Below are 19,488 nucleotides of genomic sequence, written 5' to 3'. Positions count from 1 at the left end.
TAAACCTGTCACACTTTTCTCTATGAAAGACAATGCTCAAAAGTGTAGGTGCCCTAATCTTCTATGCCATATTTCACTTGTAGTAGAAGATTCATGAATTAAGGCTTGAGAAGGAGGAGTGCAAAGCTTGTATAGGCATCCATGTGGAATTCCTATGGTGTGAGCTTTCTTTATATTTGAGTTCTTAGGCCATGCTAGAACTTTACCATCCATGAAGGTAATTCGGTATCCTTTGTCTTCAAGAGCTGAAATGGAAACCAAATTTTGCTTGATACCTGGTACAAAATAATATACCCGTCAATTGAAGAGAGATTCTAGAATTTAGTTGAATAGTGCAGATTCTGATTCCTTTGATAGGGTAGTTGGAGGCATCCCCAATGGTGACTTCTTCATTTGTATTTTCCACTAGACTGTCAAGATGTTCTCTGAATCCTGTTATATGACGAGATGCTCCACTGTCTATGACCCAAGTATTAAAGCTGGTAGATACTTGGCTTGATAGGGCTGAATAGAATACAAGTCTTTTAGAGTCCTTATCTGAGCTAGCCTTACTAGCCTCAACTAGGGAGGCTTGTGGCTTAGGCCTATCAGGACACTTCATTGCAAAGTGACCATATTTGTCACATCTATAACATTGTACTTTAGACATGTCCCTTCTTTTCTTGAATGAGCGTTTTCCATGGAAGTCCTTCCCTTTCCTTCATTTGGAGTTGCCTTTCTTCCCTTTCTTGTGAGAATTTGAATTTAGGAATTGAATCTCTTCATTAGAGGTATTTACGCCAATTCCTCTAGTGATCAACCTTGACTCTTCTTGAATGCAGTCAGTTTTTCAACGATTGAAAACTTAGGAAGTTTAGATCGAGCACTTATCCCTTGTATGAATCCTTCCCAAGATGTAGGGAGTTCGTTAAGGGCCAACATTGTTAAGTCCTTGCTCTCAATTGTGTGTCCAATGGTGGACAACTGATCTCTTAATTTTGTTATCCTCGTGAAGTAAGATGTGATGGTTTCTCCCTTGTTCATTTTGGCATGGTGGAGTTGACGTTTTAAAGGCAAAGCCTTGCTAGTATTATTTATTTCATACATGTTCTCTAGAGTTGTGAACAATTGATATGTTGTATCTAGTTTGGATATGATTGGAACTATATGATCCTTCACTGCATCCACTAGTATCTTCATAGCTTTGTTGTTGTTCTTTGTCCATATAAGTTTCTCATCATCTTCCTCAGGTATAGGTATTGCCTTCTCCACAAATGTATTCAAATCATGTTCTTTTAGTGCAAGCATGATTCTAAATTTCCAAGATACAAAATTTGCAGCTACTTCAAGTCGGTCCTCAAATCTAACACCATTCACCATTTTGTTTAATATAAAATTTTAGGGAGTTTAATGGTGGTTATATTGCCTCTTTTTATCAATCTGATCGGATCTTTCCTTATGCTAGCTCTGATACCATGTTAAGGTTTGATCAGATTTAGAGGTTATGGTAGTTTACTTTTTCTTTATAAGATATTGATCACAAAGTCTTTATAATTTCTTCTTGAATAATAACACACACACACACACACACACACACACATATATATATATATATATATATATATACATGTCAATTTGCAGAATTTATATTATCAATACTGATGATATGGATAAGTAAACATTATAAAGAGATTGTAATGCAGATCAAAATGGTATATATAATGTTGTCGATGTATGCTTAATCCAACGATTCCAAAATATATATTTTGTTGTAACTTGTTCATCACTTATTGATTACAGTACCTCCCAAGTCATATTGAATCAGTTTTATATATACAACAACGTGGAGACATGTCTCTACGCGAACATAGTCGGCGTAGAGACATGCCTCTACATAGACATGTCCACAAATTGTTATCGACTATTTATTATTGATGACTAACATCTATACACATTGTGATATAATTAAGTTCGATACACATTGCAATATAATTAAGTTCGATACACATTATCGAACCGTTGTTACATCAAGGCGTTACTAATGGTATCGGTATCATAGTATGTTGTCATTGATAGCATAGTATGATATCGATATCATTAGTATGGATATCGATACTCAATATCGATGTATGAATTATTATCAACAATGCGATAAGTATTGTCAGCATGATTATTATTATTAAATAGTATGAATAACAACATGATTTACATCATTAGCAAGATTAACAGTGGTTATATTTCAATCATGTATATATGTATATAAAATATACATGTACAATATTAAATATATATATATACATGATAGTTATCTTACTATTATTAATCATGTATTATGATAATTAATAATCATAGTGAAATACAAAGAAAAGATAGTAATCAAATGCTCAAGGCTGATAGGCCACTTATGCATTTGATTTCATCGATAGGAGTAATCCGACCGAAGCTACAAAACATTAACATTCTTATGGTATAAGTCTTTTGGATGTTGGGCAAGCTATCTAGAGGTTTTGGATGTCTGGGAGTTGTTTCCTAAGATTGAACTTACTAAGATGTAAACCCTAGCAGCTAAGGTTGGGATGAAAACCCTAACCTTACAATTTATTCTCGGGATTGCGTTACCCTTATCAAAATCATTCTTGTTTATACAATGCAAGACTGGTGTCAAGTGTTGTCTGCCATTCTTTGGAGTTGGGAAGGAACCATACAATTGTTTAGGCTGCAAGCCACCTATTTCGTCATTCTGGATGCATGTTCCACCTATGACAGCTAAGGGCATATAGTGTTGCAAACTACCTGCCAGCTTAGGGTACCACGGTATACAGATCTACAACGTTTTTTGGCAATTTTATGGCTAGGAGGTGTTGCCTTTATAGATTTCAATGACAAACTTACAACCACCGAGCACATACAATTAACACAATCACCACTCCACACTCGCTTGGAACCCCCTAGTCTTCCAATGTCTTTATAAGGATCTCAACTTGGGCAACACGAAGGAAGGGCTCATTTAGACTTCAATACTATGGGACGATACATAGTCAATGTTTACAATTGGTGATCAACCAAGGCATAACAAAAGTTCATCCAGCTAGAGCTTGAAAGGGATTTTATAATTTTAGTTTCTTCAATTGGAACATTGAACTGTAAGTCACTGAGCTATTGTGCAGCATCTTCAACTGCTCAAATCCGAACAGTTAATTCAATGATACAATATATATACATACACTCCTTTCCTGGTTAGTTTCGAACACTATAGTTTTCTATTATGTTTTTCATTACCTACAATGAACAATTTAATATGCAAATCAGTGAATAATCAGCGATTAAGGGTAGGAACAGTACAAATTGTAGCAAGGGAATAGATGGGACATACAAACAAAATCGGAGGGAATAAAGAACATATGGAGAATTATAATCTGAATTTGGTCATTGGTTTTAAGATAAATGAAGTTTTCCAAAATAGGTGGGGGCTGGAATAAAGAGACAAGGTGAGGTAATAACAAAATGGATGCAAAATTTTTGATGGGCACAACTATGTAGATGGCTCCATACTTTACTAGAGTGAGAAGGCCACTCTTGTACAATATATTATAACTAAAATTATATAATTTAAAAAAATTGTAATTCGTTACAATTGCATATCAAAGGATCAAAGGGTTTAAATGATGATGGCCATGATCCTTGACTGATTTTATTTAAAATTTATTAATATCATTATTGTATCTTTTAATTTCTATTAGTATTAGAGATATGACATTAAGTTACTCTGTGCACATAAATTATTATTTGCTATATCATTCAACTTTTGAAAATTTGAATTCTGTGATTGTCAGTACTTCACAGCATTGGAGAAGGGAGAAAAAGTTCAAGTGTCTGTCGATCATAATTATTACTAGGAAGGTTATAACACTTCGTTACTCTGCATGCACATAAAGTCTATCTTTTCATTGCAGTTTGATTATTTGTTATATTAGTCAACATTTGAAAATTTGTGCTTTCTGATTGTCGGTACTTTGCAGGAGAGGAGAATAAGACCAAGGCTCTGAAGATTATAATTAAAAAATATGCTGCATAAGATGGAATATTCAATTAGTAAATTGTTCCAACCTGATATTTATAGGGCAGTTAGAAAATGTGCAATCAAATCCTTTAGCTGCAGGAATTTTTACTTGATGTTGAGCATCATAATGCCAAAGAAATGAACAGATTAATCATCGAATCTCTTGATATTCACATGATTATATCATTTTCAATAGAAAGAGCAACAAAGTTGTCTGTAGATGTATATGAGTCTTCAGGTGCCCCCAAGGAGATAACATGTAACTGCAAAAATACAGCCTGTAGTTATTGAGCTTCACTTTTTATCAATATACAATTTCAGATGGAGGTTACTTTGAAATTCAATGAAGTCAAAGAGCATCTGTTAATTATACCTTGGGAATATCCTTCATATACAATGCGACTCAACTACCTATCTGGCAAATGCATTTTCTTGCTATGCATTTGCATAGTCATGAAAACTATAACATGAAAAGTATAGAGACCCAGAAGCCTTATGTTGTTAATTCTATTTTTCCAAGGAAGATTGACACCACTTCTTGACGGAGAGCTTCCACATCTGTTGCAAAATCTCCCCACCGATGATCTAACATCAACTCTTGAAGATGCTGTCCAAGATTCTTCAACACAGACTCAAGGTGGCAATAATCTCTAAAAATTTGAGCGTATGTGTTATTCAGTTGCAGAAGACTTCTAAGCGCCATCAATGCCTGCATGTAGTAGAGTATGCGACAGGATTTTAGCATATTAATCCAAAAGAACCAAGTCACTTCTAATGGCATTTTCATTCTATAAGGAGCATTAGAAGATGCTGAGAGTGGTGGAAACTGTGTGCAATGCCTGTCCTAAACAATTTCTAAACAGTAGAAAAGAAGTCACACAACAAAAAAGATGCAAAAACATGAAGGTCTGAACAAACATGATCGAATAAGTCCTCAAAAAAATGTTCTCATAGCTATTGGTTATTCTTTGAACATAATTAGCATAATCATTTTGATCATCATTGGCATTAATAAATAGATTTCAACAGTTGGTCCTATGGTTTATCCTTTATCTTAATTGTCACGACCGAACCATATCTATTCTGTAATATTTTTATCATGACTTCTGAGTGTTTGAACTTGGGGCTTTTTTATCACTTCCTATTCACCAGTCCACAAAGATTTATATGTTCTGACACATGTCCAGCTTAGTTCTGGTTACTCTTATTTGTTACGTTGCTATTGAGTAATTATGACTGCAGCAGCTAGTTAGAATAATATATTTATTGTCAAGAATTAAACATTTTCATTTATTTTGATTTCTTTCTATTCATATCTTGAATTTTTTAATAAATAGTGAAGATTTAGAGATCATTTTTGCACGTTCTCAGCTTTGTTTTATTTATCTGGTTTGAGCTCAACACTTTTCTTATCTCAGCGTACCATCGTTGTGTATATTTTTATCAATTTGGCATTAAGTTATTAACCAAAATATATTAGTTCTTATGGTCTATAAAATTGGCATTGTAATTCTGAAGAAACTCCTTTGTAACAAAAAACAAAATTAAAACCTAGAATCTAGGAAAATGACCTCTAGCCTTTTACAATATGTGCAAGTTAAATCTTGGGATTCTAAACATGCATTATAAACAAACTAAACAAGTTGTTTGTCCTTTTGTTCTTGGCTAAGGGCACAAGGCTTATCAGCACTTCCACTCAAGACAAAGGATTTCTTTTATCTTTGCCTAAAACTAACCAAATCCAATGACTAACAAACGCTCATGCTCTCTAGCTAAAAGTAGAGAATCAAAGGTGAGGGTACAAATTGAAATTACCTTTAGAGCAGCATACACAAATAAACTGACTAAAGGGGAACCGCATGCAAAGCTACAATTATCTACTTTTGTGAAAACAACAATACAAAGCTTGCAATCTCACAAAGTTTTTCAATCTACCCAATCAACATATGCACAACAATACAAAAGCTTGAATAATCTTAGCAGAAAGTAGGCACTAAATTACCATTTCATCCCAATCTAAGTGCAAATGGTGCTTACAAAGATTTACATGTAAAATGAATAAAAAGATAACTTATGTTCCTTTGCTATCGATAGTTTACTTGCAAACAAAGCCAGCTCAATATAAAATTTGGTCTGCAAATTCAATATCTTAATCAAGAAATCTTGAAATAGATTCTAATAAAACAAATATCTTTATAAATAGACTTTCTAAAAGGTTAGCTAAAAATAGAACATCTATATATAGATATTCCAGAAAATTCTCTTGACATGGCTATCTCTCAAAAATAGCAACATCTAGGCTTGAGCACCATAAAGGACTATCTGCATATCTGGGAGATTTGTGCTCTTAGAGGGGAGGTGGCCCCATTGCAGGAAAATCCTACGAGGTGACAGGGTTGCCCACCTGGTAGCAGAAAGGTGAGAAGGTTAGAAGCTGGTTCCACATCTCAGACAGCATAATGCAGCAGGTGGTTGCGAGCTCCAGGTTTTGCTTTTTGATTTGTTTTGTTGAGCTACTAAGTGTCGAATATCTTGCCCAAATTTGGAGTTGTATTGGTCTATCTAGGAGGGTCATCATGCTCATTTTTGGTCTCTTAGGCTGGTAGGGGACTGTTCCTCCGTATGTGTTTTTTTGTTGTATGGTGGTATGCTCGAGAGGGGCCAGTAGGTGCTCTTGGTTGGATATGACATATCTGTCATCCTACTTTTTTAATCTTAATAAAATATTATATGTTTACTGATAAAAAAAATAGCAACATCTAAAAATAATGCGAGCTAAAAATAACTAGTCCTATAGTTGGCTCTCCGCAATGGTTTTGGTGAAGATCCCTTATTCTAACCATGGCAAATCCTCTGAAGAAGTCATGAAACCCAAATGACCATTTGATGACTCACTGAGCAATCTTGGTGACTTGAATGATGAATCTGACTCCTTTCTCCAAAACTAGTGAAATTCAATGTTAGCATCATAGATATTATCCATGATAAATATCCACTAGGTTGCATTGACATCTTGACATCTAAGCATCTAGGGGCAGACTTGAACGAAGAATGCACTTTTCCTTCCACTTGCACACTTGAAGGACCCTTTTGGATGTGCTTAAACACTTACAGAGCTTTTTGATATATGTTTCTATTAAAACACTTGGCATGACAAGCTTCATGGGTGCCTAGGGACGTCTAATCTCTCAATTCACTAAGGTGTGATTCTTCACCTTGGAGCACTTTTGGCATGTCTAAAATTTGACATTTTGACATTCGAGTCATCTTGAACACCATTTTTCTCTAAGTGCACATTTGTCATGTTTACACTTTAAAAGTTTGATATCTAACCTGTTTGAGTCATTTGGAGTGCGCCTAGTCACTTAGGTGTCAAAACATCATTTTTTCATTCAAATTTGTTGCCGAGGTTTGATCACTTAATTGAGAAAGTGCACTTCTGTTCTAATTCTTCATTGCCATTTGCCACTTAAGTGAAAAAAGTGATTTTTAAATTCTAGTTTCTCATTGACGGTGCACTTTTTTACTTTCTAACTTTAAGCTGATATTGTCACTTAAGCAATTTTTCATGTTTGGAATTTTACCTGAGTGAATGAGGCATATCTTTTGTTGCACTTTTGTAAGTGTTATAAAACTTCACCTAAGTAATTTTTTGTTCTTTTTTTAAGCTAATGATGTCACTTAAGTGAAAAATTGTACTTTCTGTTCTAATTTGTATTTTAATAGCTATATATTAACACTTTAATTTGTCTCTTTCAAGAAAACACAAGATGGTCCAACACAGAAAATAAGCCTCTCTTCAAATCAAAAGGAGAAGCTCCATGGGATCTAAACTAAGCTAAACTAGCCCTAGACTAAGAACTATAGATGAGATATACAAAAATGCACACTTTCTCTAAGTGGGTTTGCATAAAGGAAATGGCTAGATTCATGTGTTTTTTCCTCAAATAAAACCACCAAGCTGTTAATAGTTGTGCCTTACAAACAAGATTATTAGATATTGAAAATAAAACAACTAATCTAAACATACAAACAGCACTTTCCAATTGGCTAAAACAGAGACTATGCTATTTAGTGCTGACAAGATTTGAAAGAATAACAACTTGAACAAAGGACAATAAAATGACTACAGGAAATAAATTGTTCAATTGAATATAAAGATAACACGTAATGAACATATGACATCGATACAAAGCTTGACAAAGGTACTCAGATTCAATTTAATCCATGGAAATACAAACACAAATGAACTAGCTTGAAAAAAATTTGTAGCATGAACATAGCATCCACTATCCTCTAGAATATCTTGTGCCAAACCACTTATTTATATGTTACAATGAATATGCTTTTAGGGATTTGGAAGTTATAATTAATTATCCCCAAAAAAACAAAGTTTCAAACTTTCAAATCAACCCCTCAATGCTAGAAAAAAAGTGAAAAAGGGAACTTTAAGCAAATCTATACTAAAACAACTAATTAAATAAGACTACCTAGAGTGGACTTGAAATAGGCCCTTATCCATCACCCAGAATTCTAACAAAAATAGCCACTGCCAGATATAGATATCACTAAAACTAGCAATTTGCATTTGTATCCCAGGAGATTTGGAAACATTTTTCATAATGAAACCTTGACAAACCTTTTGATGAATTCCTCATAGGAGACTATTGAATCTTCAAACATATTTAACAAGGTCAGAATTCCTCCCTTGAAAATCCTGACTCCAAAATTGGTTATGTTGGAAACACGGTTGCCATTGCACCAAAAGATCGACCTATTAACGCCTGATACAACTGCGTGCCACATAGAATCCACGGGAGGCGGTTAAGCCATGTAGAAAAACCCGTCGCTTGCGCTGCACAACACAAGCATTGTTGTCCCTTTGAAATGTCCTGTTATGGCACTGAAATTCCACTTACATACCTGAGAAAAGACTGAAAAGAGACATTTTTTGCTGCACACACCCAATGGCAAATGGCTTGCATCGATAGGGAAAAATCTTGAAGTTTTAGTGCTTTAAACTCTGATTTATAATTTCCCGGCCAAATATGTGTAGTTACGTCAATTTGAACCCAGCTGAGTGGCGAACCCAGCTGAGTGGCTTTCTTCAATTCAGCACCACCTTTATATGAAGTTGTGGTCAGCTTGCTTGATAGGTGCACATTAGGAGTGCAACTGCCACTTTTTTGGTCTTCGGTGGAGATTTTAAGTGACTTAAACATATTCAGCAATTTTAAAATACAAGGCAGAACTTTTAGTTGGCCAAACCATTGCCAATGTGTGCCTAAGACAGAGCACAACTCTTCAGAGTAAGACAAGCTTCCACCTTATAAACCTAGGTAGAGATCTTCAGTGGGTCAGTCATTGCTGACAAGGACCATTATCAACTTTTTCCACCTTTTATGATCTAACACTAAAACCTGCCAGTTTCCCTTGTGACACGTGCTTATACTGTTAAGAAACAAGGTGGAAGACACAATAGCAACATCAACACATAGCGTTTTAAATCTATTTAGTACATGCGATGAACCATAAATATATCAATGAAACAATGGAGAAAAAAACACCAATAAGCAAACCATATGAACACCAAATGTACATGGAGAAACTCTTGTGCAAAACAAAATTCAACACCGAAGAGACCCAAGCCTGTATTTATCTCAGTACATCAATATAATCACTTATCCCTCTGACAATTCTCTGGCAACATAACAGTACTTGAAAAAGAATTTATGAATCCACTACCCCATGCCTCCAATACATAGAAAAATGGAGAACTAGAAACAAGAGTTAAAATCATGCACCCATAACTAAGCGTCCATCTTCCTCATACAAAAATAAAATGCCTAATAGTCATGGTCAAGCATCTTGGAATAGTAACTCCTCTCATGCTCTTAATGCATCATAGATTCTGTCATAACCATCATATTGACCAATTTCCCTATCCTACGCCCTCCATGATAGCAGCCAATGCCTTGTTATGGCAGCTACCTTGGGAGGTCCTCTATAACTCCAAAGTTTGACATTTTCCAAGTAACCTCCTATTCAATGTCTTCTTACACAATAATCAAAGTATCCCAAAGAATCTAGGTGCCCACTCGATGATGTTTGATAATTATACATTATTTATCGTCTACATAATTTAATACAATAAACAAGACTTAGGATTTGCAAGTTGAATGGCAGAGCTAATCCTAACGTTTACTGGTCTAACCATGTTTTCTTTATTATGACAAACACTTTAAAATGGCTGAACCCCATCAAGCACATGCTTTGCTTGTGTGAACCAAGTTTTTGATCTTTCAAAACATGGTTAAGTTTGTTGCAGCATGCACTTATGACTAGTTTGCCACTTTTCCACTTATTCAAAAACCAAATACTCAGCAACACCATTCAGGAATGTGCTTTGCTTACTTAAGCCAATTTAAGTAGAATTCTCATTCACCCTTGCCACCTTGTAAAACATAGGTGGAAAAATCATGTCATGCTCCCATAGGAATAATTTTCCCATCACAAGAACCAAGGTGGATTTTTTGAACAGCTCAACCATGTAAAGAGTGTGCCACTTTAGTTATGCAAGGCAGAATGAAAAAACACGAGCACAATTGTAAGGTAGAAATTTTGATTGCTCTTGCCATGTTTAAGATGCAAAGCATAAGTTTTAAGTGGTAAAGCTCACTAATAAAGTGCACCTATATCCATGACAGCCATTTTCATATTTTTCCTAGTCATTTTCTGTGATCTCCCCATTTTTTACACAATGTTGTTCCGTAAGCCTCTAGGTGTGCTAGGAAGAACTCCAAAGATCTTGGAGAGTTAGGCTTCAGTTTTCCTTGGCACATGATGATGGCATTGAGCTCAGTTGGTGATTTGGATTGCAGTGACGCTTTTCGAATAAGTTACCGGTTTCCTTGCTTGGACCCCTCAGGTCCTGGTCCTGGGCCGGTTCTTCCTGGGTCCGGACAAGATCCTACCCAAGCCCTATGGGTTCATCCCTGCCGAACCCAGAAGAACCCAAGCAGAATTTGGTGGGAAACACTAAAAAGGTAAAAGCTACTTCATTTTTGCACAATAGAATAAAAAACATAACTACTTTGCTCCATTGCTGAACTTTGTATTTTGCTTGCCATTTCTCAAAGAGAGTTGAAGATTGATTGTTGCTTGTTCCTAGCTGGTTCTTAGCTGGTTCTTCTAATCCACCACGGCACATGGAGGATGATGATGATATTTTTGATGACCCATATGATATTTGATCAGTGATGGCTGATTGTTGTAGCTTGACATTATTATTTTTTAACTAAAACATTAATGTGGTGGTGTATTTACTGTTTTGCTATATTATTTGAACTAAAACTTTAACATATGATGGTGTATTTTGCCATGTTATTTGACTATTAGCATAGTGGTGTATTTTGAATTTAACTACTGCTGCATATATGCATATATTTTTTTTTTATATGTTTTTGTACTAACGAACCCAAAATCCCCAAAAACAATTTGCCGAATCCGCGAACCCGAATTTCAAACCCAAACCTGAGTTCGAACCGGAACCGGCAACTTAGCTTTTCGAAGCATTTTAGCCTCTTGAGTTGTTCTTCACACTTCTTGGAGAGAACATCTATTTGAAGCAATTTTACAAGACTCGGACTCACCTCCTATTTGGCAAGGTGATTTTTGACTTGGATTTGAACTCAATTCCCAAACTCAACAAAGACTCGAAAATTGAAAAAAAGATGCAATATAGAGATTTTTAAGGATTCAAAACTTGCTTCATGCACCCTTTAATAAATAAACTTTAGAGACAATAATGTGGTGTATTTACTGTTTTGCTATATTATTTGAACTAAAACTTTAACATATGATGGTGTATTTTGCCATGTTATTTGACTATTAGCATAGTGGTGTATTTTGAATTTAACTACTGCTGCATATATGCATATATTTTTTTTTTATATGTTTTTGTACTAACGAACCCAAAATCCCCAAAAACAATTTGCCGAATCCGCGAACCCGAATCTCAAACGCAAACCTGAGTCCGAACCGGAACCGGCAACTTAGCTTTTCGAAGCATTTTAGCCTCTTGAGTTGTTCTTCACACTTCTTGGAGAGAACATCTATTTAAAGCAATTTTACAAGACTCGGACTCACCTCCTATTTGGCAAGGTGATTTTTGACTTGGATTTGAACTCAATTCCCAAACTCAACAAAGACTCGAAAATTGAAAAAAACGATGCAATATAGAGATTTTTAAGGATTCAAAACTTGCTTCATGCACCCTTTAATAAATAAACTTTAGAGACAATAAACTAAGCAAATAGAAGCTACTTTGACCATATACACAAGTATACATCGATCACATAAGTGTAAAAATGGATTTTAATTTATAGCTAAAGGAAACAACATTGGTAGATATATAAATTTAATATTATAAACATTGTCAAATGTATAGAAATCTCATGGATTAAAAAATCCATGGCATCAAAACAAATATCAAAACTAAAAATATAAGTCTATGGCTCAGAGGAACCTACACTACTCATCCCAGCATCACGACAAGTCATGGGCTGGTGTCTAAGATAGATCCTGGATGATGATGTAGCCATGATATTTGGTTGTCTCAATGACTAGTGTGTATATTCATGTGACTGATTTATTATTAAAGTTTTCTTGAAGCCTTCAAGACTGCATGTTTTGTTGTCAAGCTCACTAACAAAGAACGGTTAAGTAAAAAGATAAATGGTTATGTTCTAGTTTGACCTTAGCTAGGATACTAATAGATGGGATTGTTCTATGAGTTGTCCATGCAAAGAATGATTGATACATTTTTGCATTATGAAAATGGTATTTCTTGCCAACTATGAATTAACTTGTATTCAGCAATACACTGGCTATAGCATGCCAACTTTGGCAACAGAATTTGTCCAACGTATGAAACAAGATAGTCCTTGATTGTGGCTTTGGCTGTGAAGATGCAATGATTTGCAACAGTGGATATGTATTTGTAGATTTTACGATCATGATTCATCACTGGCCTATTACTTAATTAGACTTATAGTTTGATGGGGGTCAAGGGGCATCGCCCCTTGTGAGGGTTTGGGGGCAATGCCCCTCACAAGGTCCAAGGGCAACACCCCTTTTACATTCCCTATTGCAATGGAAGGTGAGCTCAAGGGGCAGGCCACCAAGCCCAAATGAAGATCTTCAAAACCACACAAACCTTCATGGCACACAACATTTTCATATTTATTTGTAAATCGTAGATGGGCATGTCATAAACCAGACAAGCATTGAAAGTTAAACTAACTAAAATGTCGTATTAACACTTTACATTTATTTTATTATCTTTTTTCAACCTTTTTTCCCTAGATTGTGGCTGAGTCTACCCTATGGGACTCGCCAAGAATGGCAAGTCTGGAAGACTCAATAAGTCTCAGGACTTACTAGGTCCTTGGGTCCCAAGTCGCCAAGACTCGTTTTGAACCCAAAGTCTTGGCGAGTCCAGGTGAGTCTTGTAACTATGATTTATAGTAAGTTCCCATTTTGGTATCAAACATCTTCCCTCAACTTCAGTTACTCCTTAGGTGATCAATTTTGGTTTTCGGGGCCTTGGCAATGGTTTTCCCAATTGGATGGAAAATTTAAATGATGCACTAAAGTTCTAATGTTAGTGTTATAATATTTCACTTTAGTGTTATTTTTATAAAGTAACTTTATGTACCCTCAAGTGGATGCCTAGGGAAAGGGGAATTGAACATAAGTTAATTTTAAATTGTCAAATAGGACATTTGAGTGAAAATAGATTATTTTGAATTTAAAATTGCTCTTCTTTCCCTCCAACAATATCAAAGGAGGCCTTGGCCTCTCATTTCCATTATTAAGAAGTGTACACATAACAAGATGTTGTCGAATTGAACTGAAGAGTTCTTCCAAGGATTGATCGAGGATGAAAACCCTCATCAAATCACTGGTTTTGGATCTGAAAGATGGCCCCCAGCTGGTTGGAGTGATTTCACACAAGAATCACCTTTGTTTTCACACTTTTTGCTATTTGAGGTTTTAGAAAAAATGAAGATTTTCAAGGTCAATTAATTGCAGATTTCTTGGGTTGTTCTCTGAAGATTTTGGCATATATTTGTGATGTTTGAAGTGTTTTCAGATTTCCTAATGATGGCCATACAGTTTTGACTGCTCATGTAATCCTAGCAAGAGTGTATCACTTATTTATGCTTGTGGGTTGTGATTTAAGGGAAGAATTATTAAAAGCTGATTTGGAACAATCCATACATTGTTGGGCAACCTGATTTAGGAAGTTTCTGGTTGGTTTTGCAGCTGATATAATTTATTGGAAGAGGTCATACTTGTCCTTCCTGTTGGGCGTGAGACCTTAAGGGCATCTTCCAGTTCAAGTGTTGCCCTTTCTGAGGTGTTTTAGTGTTGGTGAGAGGCATCTAGGGTCTGGAATCCTATTCTATACATTTTGGAGAACTTCAGTAGTTGGTGGTGTTTGTGATTGATTCCTTGCTGGCCAACCTTGTTTTCTAAGTGTTCTTTCATGTTGGATATGCCTGAAAATGTTAGCAGACCTGGAACCTAATTTTTTCTATCAATTTATGGCAATACTTCAGTGCTGGGTTGATTTGTGTTCTTTGTGGAATCCTTGGTGAAGTTGGAGGGCTCATTGGGGTGATCATCTTGTTGTTTCAGACCTGTTACCATACTCAGAACAATATATTAGACTTGTTCCTTGGTCATCATTGGAAGATTTGAAGCTTTATGGAGGTGCTGGGTGTATACAGGCAGGGTTTGATCAATGGTGGTCCATTCTTGAAGAGATAGAAGGTTATTTCAGAGTTTCTTTTGCTGCTAAAGACTTTAACCAGTCCATTTAAAGACCTGTCATCACTCAGATTTACCATTCATCCTTGTAGAAGAGATTGTGGTGGTGAATTAGACCTGCATCACCACCATTGTCATTAAGTCTGAGGTATTTTTATTTGGGCTATGACTTGAACACCTCATTGATGCACACTTGGACACCAAGAAGACATTTTTTAGTGGTTTTGACCTCTGAGTATGACATTCACAACAAATCACTCATGTACCTTTCCCAACTTGAAATTGCCTTCAAGTACCTTTTCCTTTCTCAAGATGCAATTTGGAAACCCTGATTATGATTTCTCTGTTTTGACACTTCGCTGCCTTTCCTCGTATCCAAACTTCTTGTATTGACCTTGCCTATGCACTTGAAATACTCCTCTTGTAAGCCCTATAAAAGTGTTATAGCTTGAATTGACAATGACAACATTGACAATTGCAAGGAGCAAGAACTTAAATTAGACTTACAAACAAGAAATGATTGAATTGTGGCTTAAAATTTGACTCCTTGCAAAAATATCTGTATGTGTACAACATAGATATGTGGAGTTATAAGTTAAATAGAGAAAACATACATTATGACTTAAAAATTATTTAGACATCCTAAGGCCAGACCAGTTGAAGAATTTGTTCTAGTAACAGTTTCAGCAAGGGACAAAATTGGGTTATTATGAAGAGTTTGTTAGGTACAAAAGCATTCTATAAGGGACAAGTTGAATCAATTCTTAGTTCATCTCTTCATATAGGAGGCATTTAGAATCCTCCATACAATTCATTTGCTCATTCATTAGCATAAATATACCCAAGTGGGTCATGTCAAGGGTTTCAAAGGTTGGTTGCTCAATTCAAGAAGGAATAAAGGCTCTGATTAACAGTTCATGTTGTAGAAAATGATTGTGCATCAGAGAATATGTGACAAAAGCAGTCAAGTATGTTGAATAAGCAAGTTATCCACACAAAATCAAGCACCACAAGCATTGTAGAGGTGCTAACAAAAGCTAGAATGAATGTGAAGGTTCAAATTAAGCAATTGACTTTTAGGAATTTGAGTTTTCCCATATTGAATTTATCTAGGGTAACTCCTCGTGTTTATCTTTTTCCAAGTGCATTTGATTCATTTGCTTGCTTAATTTTCTTCAATGCAACAATCTCACAGGCTCCAGCACTTAAGGAAACATCTAATTGATGTGTCTATCAGATTTAAATCATAGTACTTGTTTATAGCAGCAACTATAAGTTGAAATCAATATCACATAAGTTAAAGAATCAGCATAATCTCTGTTGCATTGTTGCTCTCATGGAATAATTAAGAATCACTTGATGATAGCATAAAAGGGCCAAGAAATATTTTATGCAATGAATGTAGCTATATAGTGAGCAAATAAATAATTTTATAATGGATATAATGTAGATGGTATGTATTGATGGTGTTTTTATGCACTATGCAACAGGGAATAAAATACCAAGGCACTCTATCCTCTCTTAAATGAAAACTTCTCAAATGCTGAAGATTAGCTAAAAGGATCACTTGAGATGACTCCAAGGTTCTCGATATTAGGTCTTGATGTGTTGGATAGCTTCAATGGTATGATGTGATTTGTTGTACCTGCGAGAAGACTTATGTAATGGTTCGATTCAAGCTCAATGGTGTGACGCTCTTCGAATGATATTGCAATGTTGCTCTCTTCTACTTCTACTAATCTTTGACAAAAAAAAAAAGTGAAAAAGGAGTAGGGTTTAGGAATGCTATGTTATTGCTAAGAATGCAAGATAACGGACAATTTTAAGTGAGCTCAACTAAGCTTTGCTTTGACATATAGTAAACATCTCCACAACGCTAGTGCAATCTTCTAGGGATAGCTTGGTGATTTTCAAATCACTATCACAAACATAGACACCTTCAAGATGATGCATATCAATGATGAATAGTAATCAAAGTTAAGCTTTAGCTGAGAATGGATCCAGTTGACTACATGGGGCACTTTACCATCGGCAAGGTGTTAGTAGTATGGATAACGGACTCCACTTTCAATCATGCACATGCATCTTTCAGTCATCTAAAACACTTAAAGCAAATTCTATTCTAATTTTTTTTGTCTTTTCAATTTTAACTCTCATAAAAGGATGAAGAAACAAGCAAATTGCTTCAAAAACTAAATAAATCACCAACACTTCAATGATTTTATTAATTTCTGGAGCATCAAGCAACAATTCTTCAAAACTCTTCTAATTGATCTTCTCTAGTTTCTAATCTCTCATATCTAATGAGATACAAATGAAATGAGTTGAGCTTATATAGAGCTCTCAATTACAATGGATGGCCAAGATTAAAGAAGAATCAAGGGCCCAAATTTTGCCACCTAAACCCTAATTAGGGTTTGATAGAACCAAAATATCTAATTATTGCAAAGTATTAAATACTAACCAATGGGAATATGACATCCATTTGGCACAAAATACGAGGAAAAATCCTCCAATAGGAAAATTTGATGCCACATAGGATCATAACAAACTATCTTCTAGAATCTTGTTGCCTTTATCCTTTTCTCTTTTGGCAAATTCAACGAATCTAGATGTAATTGACTCGATCTCAATTATTGGCACTGCAAGCAGGTTCTTCAATTGCTCTTCCAAGCAACTGACTTCATCCAAGCTTGAGACGAAGGTTGTCTCCCAATCCGGTCCAAAGTCTTTGGTCTTGTTGGCAAGTACGGTGAATGAGTGAATATCATCCAACTATTTCTCAGAAGGCGCTCCATTTGTTCCAAAGAAGATAATCTTCACTCTCTCAGCTTCCTCTTCGGGAACAATATCAATTCCTTCATTCTTCTCCTTCTTAAGAATGATCCCAGCCACTTTTAAGATCTTGTCATGTATCAAATTAACTGCCTAATCAACTTGAGTGCATCCACCATTGATGTCCTAAAAAATGAGCCTTCTCATGTGAAGCAAATTATACCACTGTTGGAAATCAGATGATTGACCATCTTTCAATATTCCTTTGCTTACCAACGTTTGCCTTGGTGTGTTCTTCATTACTTGCAATATGGGTATGGTGAAGTCTCTAGTGTAGACAAAAGTGTCATATGCCACCTTGAGTGCTTGATTTCTCTCAACGATCACCATAGCTCTATCAAATATCTTCACTAACTCTCTTATGAATGCCTTTGCCCTTTTATAAGTCTTGGTGATCCAAGCGTCCATCAACTGTGCCGAGGCTTTCATCCTTTCAAAATCATCAACTATGTCTGGAGGAGGCAATGGCTGTGGTGTGGTTGATGGATCATGTTGCCTAAGTGGTAGCTTAAACCGTCGAAGATGACTTCTCAATATAGTATTTTCTTTTTCTAGCTTCTTGTTTTTCTCCACTTCCAGCTTGAGCATCTCATGAAGTGTTTTCACCATGTCATTCATATCTTCCAATGCTTGATCAGTAGTAGGACCTAAATCAATAGTCTCCAAATCATATTCCTCCGTTGTGATTTCATCTGCGAGCTTGTCTACTCTTGGAGTAGCAATCTGTATTATTCTAGATCCCTCGCCAACTCTTGTCATCTTTGACATCTTGGTTGCCTTTTTCTTTTCAATATCTTGATTTCTATCCAAGTAGCTTCCTAGATCAGTGAGGTTATCCGCCTCTACTACCACTTCTTTCGTCAACCTCTCTCTAAGCCATGCAGGTATAATCAACCTCTCTTCTCCTACTTGTACTTCATTCAATTGCTGATCTTCTCAGGGTGGGAGGTGACATCCTGGTCTTCATCTTCAATGTTCACATATGCATCACTACCTACCTTGTCATTGACCGGCTTAGGTGGAACTGCCTTGTCTTGAATGGTTGTTTTCATTTGTCTATCCTGTTATTCTAAATTGTAGATTCCATAGACTCATTCATACCCTGATCAATGCTTGCTCTAGATGGGTGATCTTCTCGGACAACTGCCTGATTTGTTTCTACTTCATGCACGGATGGAGTACTTGTAGAAGGGCGGTGTTCTAAACTTGGCTTGAGTTTCTTCCTCGGGGGCTCCTCCTTGTTGATTTCTTTCTGCTTAGATCCTTTGGAATGGGCTGACTGGGTGGCACTTCCACTTTGAATTTCGCTTTCAGTTTCATCATCGGAGTTTTCTACTTTTCCCATCAACTCAAATGTCAACTGAGTGCCTTCATTCTTCAACACGTGTTTGTGCATCCACCCATCTCCTTGTGTATGATCGGATTTGCTTCATTAAATCCTTTAAGTTTGTACTCTCTACCTCACTTCAATTGACTTTCAGCTCTTTGTCTTTGTCTTTGTCTTTCTCATACACTGGTTGGAGGCATCTTCCACTATCTTGCGCTTGATCAGGAATGTTGAAGACTTTGGTTGCTCTAACAATGTCAATTGGTAACCTTAAACGCATCCTCTTCCTTATATCTAGATCATCTTTAGCATTGATGAAGTGATCTTCTAATTGTAATTTATACTTATGTCTTCTTCCACTTGAAGTTGTCTCTAGAAAAGTATGGAATTAAAAGGAAGGATTTCAATTCTTCATCCACCTTCTTTGTTGCTTGCAAGGATGGGCATACTT

The 19,488-nt window shown here is 35.9% G+C and overlaps 1 protein-coding gene and 1 long non-coding RNA gene across 5 annotated transcripts in view; one reads left to right on the top strand and one right to left on the bottom strand.

Annotated features, from left to right (window-relative positions):
• Window positions 1-2,472: 2,472 nt before the first annotated feature.
• LOC131041160 (uncharacterized) overlaps window positions 2,473-19,488 on the top strand; it is a 108,246-nt gene continuing 91,230 nt past the window's right edge. For 2 of the 4 annotated variants that reach the window (XR_009358914.1, XR_009358913.1), the window contains exons 1-2: window positions 2,473-3,215; window positions 3,813-3,879. This is a non-coding gene — a long non-coding RNA (uncharacterized LOC131041160). Of the gene's footprint in view, window positions 3,216-3,812; window positions 3,880-3,998; window positions 4,119-19,488 lie in introns of those variants that run through there. The other 2 variants (XR_009358915.1, XR_009104977.2) reach the window with 2 other exon arrangements.
• The window catches only part of LOC131041034 (hsp70 nucleotide exchange factor FES1), a 147,407-nt gene continuing 132,105 nt past the window's right edge, over window positions 4,187-19,488 (bottom strand). Inside the window, 1 exon segment of the mRNA XM_057974047.2 lies at window positions 4,187-4,748. Within this exon segment, the coding sequence (XP_057830030.2) occupies window positions 4,533-4,748 (216 nt within the window). The 3' untranslated portion in view covers window positions 4,187-4,532.

This window comes from Cryptomeria japonica, chromosome 9 (genome assembly GCF_030272615.1).
Source record: "Cryptomeria japonica chromosome 9, Sugi_1.0, whole genome shotgun sequence".
Taxonomy (NCBI): Eukaryota; Viridiplantae; Streptophyta; class Pinopsida; order Cupressales; family Cupressaceae; genus Cryptomeria; species Cryptomeria japonica.
Note: the sequence above shows the minus strand (reverse complement) of the source record. Positions and strands in the feature narration are given on the sequence as shown.